This window comes from Mchenga conophoros, linkage group LG19 (assembly GCF_057382185.1).
Source record: "Mchenga conophoros isolate Kocher_MC1m ecotype Shallow Benthic linkage group LG19, M_conophoros_male_GT1.1, whole genome shotgun sequence".
Classification (NCBI taxonomy): Eukaryota; Metazoa; Chordata; class Actinopteri; order Cichliformes; family Cichlidae; genus Mchenga; species Mchenga conophoros.
Window position 1 is genome coordinate 30,474,307 of NC_140544.1, and position 12,434 is coordinate 30,486,740.

The 12,434-nt window shown below is 40.2% G+C and overlaps 1 protein-coding gene across 2 annotated transcripts in view; it reads left to right on the plus strand.

The window, feature by feature from the left end:
• The window catches only part of LOC146552618 (latent-transforming growth factor beta-binding protein 2-like), a 90,230-nt gene extending 79,728 nt beyond the window's left edge, over positions 1-10,502 (plus strand). Inside the window, exons 33-41 of one of the 2 annotated variants that reach the window (XM_085256322.1) lie at positions 49-183; positions 1,225-1,422; positions 1,522-1,617; positions 2,223-2,351; positions 2,502-2,642; positions 2,804-2,977; positions 3,141-3,410; positions 5,903-6,052; positions 7,508-10,502. In XM_085256322.1, coding sequence (XP_085112448.1) covers positions 49-183; positions 1,225-1,422; positions 1,522-1,617; positions 2,223-2,351; positions 2,502-2,642; positions 2,804-2,977; positions 3,141-3,410; positions 5,903-6,052; positions 7,508-7,683 — 1,469 coding nt within the window. In that variant the 3' untranslated portion in view covers positions 7,684-10,502. The remainder of the gene's footprint in view (positions 1-48; positions 184-1,224; positions 1,423-1,521; positions 1,618-2,222; positions 2,352-2,501; positions 2,643-2,803; positions 2,978-3,140; positions 3,411-5,902; positions 6,053-7,507) is intronic. The other variant, XM_085256323.1, reaches the window with a different exon arrangement.
• Positions 10,503-12,434: the final 1,932 nt, after the last annotated feature.

The window sequence follows — 12,434 nt, forward strand, 5'->3', positions numbered from 1 at the left end:
GTTCCCGATCCTTTACTGACCTAAAGCTTCCTCTCCTGCTTTTCTCAGACGTGAATGAGTGCGAGATGAGCTTGGCGCTGTGTGGGGAGGCCCTGTGTGAGAACTTCGATGGCAGCTTCCTGTGCATCTGCCCCAACGACAATGAGGAATTTGATCCCCGCACCAGCCAGTGCCGTTCCATGGGTAATAGAGCAGGACTAGAACTCAATCCCGTCATTGGGAGACGAAGTTTTCCCTGATTTAATGAGCCGTCTCTCATTATCCAAACAAGGGCGACTAGGTGGACATGGCTTACTCCACGTCTCTTAGAGTATCTTTTGACCTGCGTGTTTCCTTTTTTTTTCTTTACAGGCTGGGGTTATGGTTGGGTGGGTTTCCCGCAAAAATTTGTATCAGCCTAATCCACCAGACAAACGATGAAGTAACTTCTCGATCGGAGCCAAGCAAATGCCCTGGGGCCTTAGTTACCGTAAACCCATTTCCCCACCAAGACAAACAGGGATAAGGTGTAGCTATTAGCAATTAGAGCTAAAGACACATTGCTCTGTGCTCTTGTGCTAAAATAATCGGAAAGTGCAGAGGTTAAAGATATGTAATGCAGTGTAATTTCAGGATGACTAAAGCCTTTTGAGTCATGGAAATATCATCACATTCCCAGTTTGATAGGCACATGTGTACACAAATTGGGGGTATTTACATTATTAAGCTACGTGCCCTCAGCGGGGATGTTTTTTCTTCTGCCTGGGCTCTAAACCCCAGTTATGCCTTTGTGTACCTTTCTGCCACATTCCACTGTTTGCTTTCGACGTGTGTTAATCAATCATGTGAGACTGAATGGTGTGTTGACTCACATGCCAGTGTTTCCATTTGGCTAAGCCAGCAGCTTAACGGTGAAATGCCTGAGCCCATGCCTTTGGACAAATGAGCAGGCTCAGCAGTGGCAGGCGAGGGTAATGCACTACCTGCTGAAGGGATGTGGACGGATGAAAGAGCGGAGGCCCTTTGACGCTGTTACGGTGTGATGATGTGCACCTCAAGGTTAGGATTTATTGTAACTTTAGCTTCCTGGAGAGCTCGTCTGTGTAGTGAGGTATGACTTCAAAAAGCTGTATCAGAGAGCATTTTTCCTTCCTCAAACACCAGACCGTGACTAAATCCACAGATGCTTTCACGACCGTGATCTCTGACATCGCCTCACCTGCTTTATTCTTTGTTCACCTACAGCTGAGAGGGACACCAAACCCATTCCTGCATTCCCCACTTCGGCAGAGGAGAGGAGGGAGTGCTATTATAATCTGAATGACGCAAACTTCTGCGACAACGTCTTGTCTCACAACACCACCAAGCAGGAGTGCTGCTGCACGGCTGGAGCAGGCTGGGGCGACAACTGTGAAATCCACGCCTGTCCCGTCCAAGGAAGTGGTACAACAAGAGCTTTATTATCGGAATAAAGTGAACATATTGTAATATTAGAACAGCGTTTTTCTGTGTTTTGTTAATCTGCTTGTCTTTGTTTTTCAGATGATTACAAACAGCTGTGCCCTTACGGCAGTGGATTACTACCCTTGCCTGTTTCCTCTGTACAAAGTTTTGGAGATGAGCAACGGGCTTACATAGGTACACACTCTTCGCTTGTAAATGCTACCTCGTTTTGTAGATTTTCCCTGTTTTAACCCCTCAGCCGTTAAAGCACGATGGGGTTTTGTTCTCACACTGGGGTTGGGCATGCAGCATGGACTCCCAAGTTTGCAAATGTGATAACTCGAGAAAGACACCAGGTTAAATAATGGAGGCCTTGAGTCAAGTATTCTGAAAATCTCTAAAAAAGATGTCACCTTAGTTAGTTAATATTAGTAACCTTGACCTCAGAGTCAGGGTCACAGGGTCAGGTTTTCTGAAAATCTTGTGCAATAACTTGAGAAGGAAGTCAGGATTTTCAAATGTATACAATAAGTGCATCAGGGGTTAGGACTGGCTGTCAACAGCATTTTTAATGGCACAAAAAGGTGAAATGTTTTATTTTCACCTGCAGCAACTTTTAAAGCCAGATGGACCGGCCTCATGGTAAACGTGCCTCTATACCTGAGTATTTACTGTAATTGCAGCTTTTAAAAAAAGAAGCGAATGACAGTTCTAGCACAGGGTCAGGATTTGAAACTTTTTCAGCTCACACATCGCAACGTGACGCACATGACGCAGCTCTCTCTGTCTTTGCCCCTTAGATGCAAATGAATGTGAGATTTTTGGGCCCGACATCTGTAAGAATGGGCAGTGTTCAAATCTCTTTTCTACGTATACTTGCTACTGTCGCTCCGGCTTCTTCTACGATAACATCCGGCTTGAGTGTGTGGGTAAGAAAGTCTTTTTTTTATTACCTATTATGTATGGTGTATGTATAAATGTATGGTCTCATTCGTGGTCTGCTTTGTATTACCATGCTAATGTGCTAAAATGCAATGATTTTGGTGACGTCTGAGTCTCTTTGCACTAATTTTTTTAAGATTATGATGAGTGTGCATTTGGAAATGTCTGCGAGAACGGGGTGTGTGTGAACACGGCCGGGTCATTCAACTGTTTCTGCAGTCCTCCGTTGGTTCTCGACAGCACACGGCGACGCTGCATTGATCTCAACACCACAGAGGGTGTGACACACACACACAAACCGATTCAATTTTTTTTTTTTGACAATTTATTCTTCTTGGATATTCAAAGAAAAAGTATAACTTGGTTAGCTGACTCTTAAAGTGATATTTTTCTGATTCTCTTATTTTTTCTCTTAAACCCTTCTCATTGTACATCCCAGAAGTTGTGGACTCAGAAGATGACGTGCACGTGGATATTTGCTGGCAGCAACTCGAGGGCGACAACATGTGTGCCAAACCGCTATCAGATCGCAGAACTACATACACTGAGTGTTGCTGCCTGCACGGTGTTGCCTGGAGTGAACACTGTGCCCTCTGTCCCAGGAAAGACTCTGGTGAGAAGCAGGAATCAGATAAGATAGTGATTTTTTAGTTTCATAATGAATCTATGTACCATGTTCATAGCATAGCGTATTCATACAGTAATGATTTTGTAATTTTCCATTTGATTTCAAAAGTAAATGATCATTTCTATCCCTTGTTTGCTGCTGTGTACAGCTGACTATGCAGTAATGTGCAACGTAAGAGGAAGTTCAGATAGTCTGCGAGAGCGAATAGGATATGAGTACGGTGTTGAGGGGATAGATGACCCTGCAGAACATTTTGGCCCTCCATACTGGGATCATTACGGCGGTGCTGGTGGACCCTATGATATTTCTGAAGGTGAGAACTACTACGGCATTCAACAGCCACCCCTCCACGTCCCCGTCCGTGTGCCCAGTGTGCAGCCGAGAGAGTACCAGCCGCAGCGAGTGGATCCATATGCTGGTGACTATATGCATGCAGTTGTGTTCTGTTTTAGTAGTTTAACATAATATTTCATAAGCTTATCAGGTATAGGCAAATATACCTACCTGGGATTCAAAGTAGCTTTAATATATACAGCAGCTACAGTACTGTGCAAAAGTCTTGAGCCGCACCCTGCTTTCTTTATGTTTTGCTAGGAAATCAGTACATCAGTTTATTAAATTGTGCAAACATACATGGATATATAGCATATTACATATAGCAGTCACAGGAGCTCGTTCAGTGAGAGACTGAGATTACCGAAAAGCACCACTGAACGACACAGGAAATCATTCCTGCCTGTGGCCATCTCCCTGTACAACGCATCCACTTAACACACTGTTTGCTGTTACAACTACACATGTTTCTTTTCCAAATATTTATTTATAAGTGACTTATGTATGTATGTATGTATATATATGTATATATTGTACTATTCTTAGTTAGCGTATTGCCTGTCTTGTCTTAATGTTGGTTTAAAATGGAGCACTGTAACAAAAAATAATTTCCCCCAGGGATCAATAAAGTATTCTGATTCTGATTCTGATTAGGGAGAAACTTAGCAGCTTGTACACTTCTAACAAGCCTGAAAGTCAGTATTTAGTATGAGCACCTCTATTCTTGAACGCAGCCTGAACTCTCTTAGGCAGCTTCCTGTAATTGCTTAAGTAGTCTTCAGGAATAGTTCTCCAGGCTTTTTGAAGGACATTCAAAGCTCTTCTTTGGATGTTGGCTCATACTTGTTAAGCATCATGACAAGATGATCCCACACCGCTTCAATAATGTTGAGCTCTTGGCTCTGGGGAGATCAATGACTGACAGTATTCCATTCTGTGTTTTTCTATCCAGGTATGTTTTTACTGTATTGGCAGTGTGTTTAGGATTATTGTCATGCTTAAGAATGAAGCTGTTTCCAATTCAATTTTATTTATATAGCGCCAAATCACAACAAAAGTCGCCTCAAGGCGCTTCATAGATACAGAGAAAAACCCAACAATCATATGACCCCCTATGAGCAGCACTTTGGCGACAGTGGGAAGGAAAAACTCCTTTTTAACAGGAAGAAACCTCCGGCAGAACCAGGCTCAGGGAGGGGCGGCCATCTGCTGCGACCGGTTGGGGTGAGAGAAGGAAGACAGGATAAAGACATGCTGTGGAAGAGAGACAGAGGTTAATAACAGATATGATTCAATGCAGAGAGGTCTGTTAACACATAGTGAGTGAGAAAGGTGACTGGAAAGGAAAAACTCAATGCATCATGGGAATCCCCCGGCAGCCTACGTCTATTGCAGCATAACTAAGGGAGGATTTAGGATCACCTGGTCCAGCCCTAACTATATGCTTTAGCAAAAAGGAAAGTTTGAAGCCTGATCTTGAAAGTAGAGATAGTGTCAAACCAGATAGTATTGCATGGTGGATCAAATCTGATCTATTGTTCATAATTCTAACAGTTGTGACAAGATCCCAAGATGATCACAGATGCCTGTAGACACTCACTGCTGTACCTCTCTACTGTCATCTCCTTTGTACATTTTGACAAGTTGAACCCAAAAGTTCTCATTTGGATTCTTTACTCCATAAGACCTGTTATCTCTGATTATCAGCCCAATCACTGTGTCATTTTGGATACTTCAGACATTTCTCCTTCTTTCCCTTCCTTAAGAATGGCCTTTTGATAGCCACCCTTTGAATGAGACCTTTCCTGATAAGGCTTCATTGAGAAATTTGTCCAGTTTCTTAAAGACGTAGCTTACAAACACTCTTCATCTGCTGTAGATCATTTTTTTGTTTTAAAGACACACCGCACACCATTCCAATACATGTCAGTTTTTCATCTAATAGCTCTTTGTAAGTCACCTTGTTGGTGCAATTACAATACAATTTTATGCTGTCAAACATCATTATATTTAAAATTTTATGCAGATTCAATAACAGAAATTAGAGCAAATGATGTGTTGTTGAAAGGGTTAATAGTAGCAAAATGGCTGAAGAAATGACCTAAAATTGGTTCTTTGCTAAGTTGTCTCTTAAGTGTAGACACAACACTAGTTCATCCCTCAAGTTTGGTGCTTTTTTAATCTTGAATGATCGATGGATCAGTGTTAAATGGCTTAAACATTGCTGAGAAAATGGTTAAGGACTGGGGTGAAAATGAGTGAAAAAGCAGCCAATGTCCAAAGAAAATCTTTGAAAGACCTTTAAAAGCCTGGAAAACTGTAGCTCAAGTACAAGATAAGTCTGGCTCCTTAGAACTAGGATGTAAAGAAATGACGGGTGGCTCAAAACTTTTGTACAGCAACGTATAAGCCAGAATATTTTATATTAGTTTTGTGAACGAGGATATCAAATGACCCATTAGTGGACTGGATGTCCTAACAGGTCAACTGACATCTAGCATTATGAGAGTTTGAAAATATTTTCTTTAAATAAATGTTGCAACAATATCATGTCTGTCTGTATATTTGGCCAATCAGAACGCTATGAAGGTTTTGAAGGTCTCCGGGCGGAGGAATGTGGAATCCTGAATGGGTGTGAAAACGGTCGCTGCGTTCGAGTGCGAGAGGGCTACACCTGTGACTGCTTAGACGGTTATGAACTTGATCTAGACAAGATGGCCTGTATAGGTGGGTTTTTCCTGCAGCATCTTTAGGGGCCTTCTCAGTAGGCTGCCCACATTTAGATCATGTTTTCCTAATAAAGAATGTTCAGGGGCTTCCTTGGATCAATAGGAGAATCAGTCACTTCATATAACATCATATCTCATTTAAAAATATGGTGCTGAATCTTGAAAACAAACCACAGTGAACTCTGCTTTCATGTTTCAAACTTCTGGAGCCAGTAGGTTAACTCTTCATGCAGTAAATCTTTGCCCTCAAGGAGAAGCTTTAAATTTAACAACCTTGCATTAACTTGTGTTTTATGGGAAACTAATGAAAGCCGTGTACTCCACAAAACCATCGTGTGTTACCCTTTGGTTTGACATTCCCTGGTTGTACACTGCCAAGAGCAAGGAGGCCTTGAATCTTAGCCACTTGTGTGTTACATGAGATATTTTTTATAAATGTACTTTGTTTGTTTTGTAAGAAAACAGAGTCTGTCTTTTAGTAATGAAATTCTATGATTGCAAGATTGTGTCCGCTACAGGCTTATCGACTTCAAGGTTAGCCAGTTTTCCCAAGAAAAGTCATTGAAAACCGTGGAAACATGTGGGAGCTATGCAACTCATGCCCTGCCTCCTTTTATAAATCTCACCGCTAGCGTTTCCCCAGCAGAACATGACATAAACACAAAGAGGGTCATTTGAGATTGACTGCTATGAAATGACAATCAGACCTCCCATGCTGGAAAAGAGAAAGAACAACCTGTTGAAGGCCAAAAGGAAACACAATCCAGTGGATTGTTAATTTTACCATCATTCTTAGAAGTCCGGCTCTCAAGATGGCTGGGAAATCGAGTGCAGATCCTGTCCAGCTGACACGCAACATGACGGCATGTTTGATTAAAGATATATGAGATTCTATGCAACACGTTTATCGTGTTGAGGGAAAGTAACTCCAACAGCAAACCTTTGTGAAAGTAATTAAAACACTTGTGTTGGTCACTTGTTGAGCAGCTACGGCTGAGGAGATAGGATGAGCTGTCCACTTATCAGAAGGTTGGTGGTTTGATCCCCACCTCCTCCAGTCCACATATCGAGTGTCCTTGGCAGGAAGCTGAACCCCAAATTACCCCTGATGCATTCACTGATTTGTGTACTGTATGATGTGAGTCGAACAATACTTCAAGAGAAAGGCAAGCACCTAATCCTCACATTTGAGAACTATTAGCTGTTTGATTTATTTTCTTGAAAAACAAGTAATTATCAAAAGTATTTTCATGTGTTTAAATCATAGTTTCTGATGTGATCATTTATCACGATGAAAAGTTAGAACAGAACTCAAATTTGTTGGAGTTTAACATGGAAAGGACGGGAAAGGGAAGAATTATAATTTTGAGGTGACCCCTCAGCAGCAGATAGGCAGCTTTTCCTTCTGGGATTCTCCCTGCTGACTAACTCATGCTGTGTCCTTTCTCCTCAGACATAAACGAGTGTGAGGACATCAGCGACAAAGTGCCTTTGTGTCAGAACGGGGAGTGCACAAACACAGAGGGATCGTACAAATGCACCTGCTTGCCGGGCTTCGTGGCCTCCGCCAAGCCACACAAATGCATCCCGGCGATCCCAGAGTCTAGGCTTAGGGAGGCAGGAAACTGAGTATGTTGGAGTGCCGGCTTCTCTGCCCATTTTCCCCCAGGGCTTGACTCTAAACCTCCAACAGTAATGCTGAAACGTCCAGTCTCGTTTCCCTACATACCACACGCACACATACTGACACATGTACATATAGAAAACACACACTTGCATTCAGCACAGGATGCATTATATCCCCCTCACACACATTCAAGAGGACCAGGAATTGTGCAGTGAATGTATTACATGGGATTTAGCATTCTCCAAATATCCATTTGCCTTAAAGGGATTTTGTGGACTTTTTTTATTCAGTAAGCCCAGGCAATTTGATATGCAGATATATATATTTCCACTTTATTTTCTCTATCACCTTCTCTTTTTGTGTGTTATTTATTTCATTTACATGACGGGCCTCTGCTAACTAAGAAAGCAAAATATTTCAGATGGCGTACTTGATTCGTCTCGTTTTACTTGTCTCGGTAATTGATGTCAGAGACAGTGTGGGGAAATAATAAATGTATTTTGTAAAAGAAGGAATGTCATCAGAAATCAGCCATACTGTATATCGGGATGCTCATCACTGTCAAACCTCTCATCAATTTCTCAGTCTCAGTTACATTGGACTAAACAGAAATTCAACACGGAACTTTTCCCACAGCTGTCTTCCTTTAAGATGACCTACAAGCTGCCGTTGAAGAAGCTCTGGACTGAGAACTGGGAGGTCAAAGCAGCGAAGCTTCCATAATACCAGCTTCACCCTTTATGTGGGCATGGAGAGACTGTAGATGTATAAGATGATCTGTGTGACACATGGAAAGCATTGTGATGTACTCTCACTGACCAGATCATTAGGTGTACCTTGCTAGTACTGGTTTGGGCCCCCTTTTGCCTTCAGAACTGCCTTAATTATTTGTGGCATAGATTTAACAAGGTCCTGGAAACATTCAGCAGAGATTTTGGTCAGTTTAAGTGCAGTGATCTCATTTTCATGTTGAAGAAACCAGTTTGAGATGATTAGAACTTTGTGACACAGAGTATTTTCCTGCTGGATGCAGCCATCTGAAGATACACAGTGGTCATAAAGGGATGGACATGATCAGCAACAATACTTTGGTGGACTTATTTGGTACTAATGAGCCCAGGTGGGATCTCTGCTTATGCTCCTGAGACCCAGCTTGTTCATTTATGTCCTCTGTAGTGGACAAACAAATCACAAAAAAAGTTCAACTAAAAGATTTTTTTTCTCTCAGTTCTCAGGAGTAGAAATGTGCCAAGAAAATATCCCTCACACCATTACACCACCACCACCAGAACCAATGATCCATGCTTTCATGTTGATTATTCCAAATTCTGACCCAGCCATCTAAATGTCATAGCAGAAACGGAGACTCATCAGACCAGGCAGCGTTTTTCCAATCTTTGTTTGTCCAATTTTGGTGAACCTGACAGGCCTAGCGCCCAGTCTGGTCGTTTGCTGCCGTAGCCAATCTGATTCAAAGTTTAACATGTACATAGACCCTTCTTCTAAAACCTACAGATGGTCATGTGGGAAAAATCTCAGCAGCATCTGATGCGTACTTTGATCTTCATCAACTCGTTATGACCAGGTCTATTTACTAAATTGTAGAGTCGCTGCCATGTAATTGGCCGATTAGCAAGTTCCATTAAGGAGCAGATAAACAGTTGTACCTAATGAAATGGACAGTGAGCGTATAGAACCTGTCTTCTTATGTTTGACTCCATTTTCATGCGATATCAGCAGCAATGTAGGAAAACAGTACCTTTCTTATTAACAGTATTAAGCTTGTTTTACAGTAGACGATCACAGCGTTGATTCTCTTTGTTGGCTTTGAAAGTGTGCGAGGGCAAATTTGTTTCATGCAACCACATCAAACAGGCAAAAGGATTTCTTTTTCCACACATAACATATTTGGTTTCGAATCTCACATCCAGACACTTCCCATGTCTGCATCTCTGAACACATGTAAAGACAAAGGCTTCATTTGTTGGAGAGGTTTGGTATATTTTGTACAGATCTAGTACTATGTATTATTTTTGTTATATATTCTCTCATTGCATTATAGCACAACAAATATTTTGTTCAACATAAAACATAAAATGTAAGAAATATCTGTCATTATAGCTTTTTGTAGATTTATATGTCTGTAAAAATGTTTTTTAAAGCATTTCTTTTTATGTATGAGGAGAGTGGCTGACACTGTACCAGAGGAACTGTGTGAATACCCTGCCCTGTGGAGCAGACATTGAATTATATTTTTTGGAAGTGGCAGCACTGTTCTAATTACAGACATTCTGACTCCTCCATTGCAAAGACGATGCTTTTGGAAGGCGAGCACCCACTTCTGCACATCACAACTTTACAGCTAAATATTAGTCGTTGTGAGCTTTAGTCTCTGGTGGATCCTTATGTCATGAATGTATCATAGACAGTATCAGCTTTCTGGTTTCTGAGTAACCACACGTGCCTTGTAGTCTTGTATTTTCAGGATGAAATTGCAGCAACACAGAAACATTAAAGTCTAATTCAGAGTCTGGAGGATGACTACATTTTGCCATTAACCTGCTTCCCCAGCCTATAAACCTACAGTTGTATAAATATTTTGTGTTGTTTTCTACATCCACTATTCTCTTCTGGTTAAATCATCACCTGAACCATAACTTTAAGAATTAAAAGAACTAAAAGAATATTTAAAATCTTTCAAAACCACAAATAACCTGAGATAAATGTAAAGCTGTGGTCAGTGGAAACATCATGCTCATTCATTTTGTTTACCTCTTGACTGTAATCACTATCAGTCATCAAAATAAAACATAAAAAAAGATCTACACGTTTGATAATTTACTTTGACAAATAGCACCCAACACACATTGCATTCATCATGTGTATACGCGCAGAGTAATTTGGGGAGTTTACTGGGATAAAACAAGAACAGTAAGTTTGTTTTAGTATGCAATATACAAATGATGATCATTAAAGTCATTAGGGCTTATTGCTACACAAAGCTGTGAGGTTCCCAAACAGTGTGGTTAAAGTATCTACACCAATCATGGGCATATTATTTTGTAATCATGATATGTTTGGTGGTAATTGTTGGAACAATTTCAATCAATAAATAAAAACTAATAACTTATTTTATATTTTTAAAATAGTTTAATTGTACTATAAGCTTTCAAATCATTCTGAAGTAAAAGTATTGATGCAGAAACACATCTTGTCGTTAAACACGTGTAGGATTTCTTTCTTTTCTTTTTCACAAATGTCAGTGTTTTCCCCTCTGAAATAAATTAAGCCTTATTAGGAACTACTGATGTTACTGAATTATTATTAAAGTAAATTTGTTTGAGAAGCCATATAAATTGAAGCAGAGTTATTTTGATTTTTTTATTACTTCTGCTAAGGAGGTTACGTTTTTGGTAGCATTTGCGTGCACGCCATTCTTTCTGTCTGTAAACACATTAGCTCAAAAAGGCTTGAGAAACTTTGCAGGGGTGTAGAATGATGTGATGTTTAAAATCCATTAAAATCTGGCTTACACCCACCAAGGTCTTCAGGGTCAGCTCAATGATTTATTGGTCAAAAATGGACAAAAAGCCTTATGACTTCGATAAATACTGTGATGACTATGATTCTGTCACGACCGCGGGTGGCAGACGTGTGGAATAGGAGATGGGACCCAAAATGCGGCAGCTCTGGTGCAGATGAGTATTTATTAAACAAAAGAAAATACAAACAGCAATGGTGTGGGTGATGGTGAAACAGGAAAACCTAAACTGGGTAAAACTAACAAAACAAACCAGAAACGAAGATGCAGGGAGGTCCGGGGAAATACACGTGGAGAGACGCAGGGAGACCGAGGGGAAACAACACAGACGAAATAGCAACTACTATGACAGAAGACACAACTTAAAAACACTCAGAGAACACAGGGAGATTACACACAGGTGGGGAACACAGCTGGGAGTGATTAATGTGACGAGACTAGGGAGGCAAACTGAAAACACTCACATAAGACGCAGACCTTCACAATAAAACAGGAAACACATACACGCAATGACATAACACACCAACTTAACACAGACTGGGGGACACAGAACATAGGAACATGAACCATGAAACAGAAGAGTACAAACACCCAAGGTAACCAAAACCACAGAATACTAATAAACTAAACATAAACACGGAGTCGCAGACCATGACAGATTCTTACACGTATGTTGTGTCCTGTCAACATATAGAAAGCAACATAAAACAATAAAAATTATCTTGTCACATTTGACCTCTGACCTCAGCTTCAGGGTCAAAAGATTGATCTGAAGGCCAAAGTTTTATATAAAGAATGATATATACGTATATTACAGTAACAAGTTATAACAATATGAATACATGTTCCTGAATGAGTATTACTATTTTCTGGAAAACAAAAAAAACCCTCTAGATTTTTATTACTAAACATTTAATCGAATTTTATTAAGTAATCAATTGAATCCTACCCATATATAGCTATAGCCACGTAAATAAAAAATAATAAAAAATAATTGTACTCAAAACATAACAAAAGCCTACAATTTGCACCTGTTTCTACTGCACTACAAATTTCTTAAACTACGTTTAAAAATACAAAATAAAGCTAAATAAAGATAATACTTTTCCTTTTGTTTTGACAACTATTTGTTAGGATGATCTATGACAAAATAACATTTTATTTAAATTAATACACTTGTTTTAAATGCAGGGGTTGACAGATATGAACACA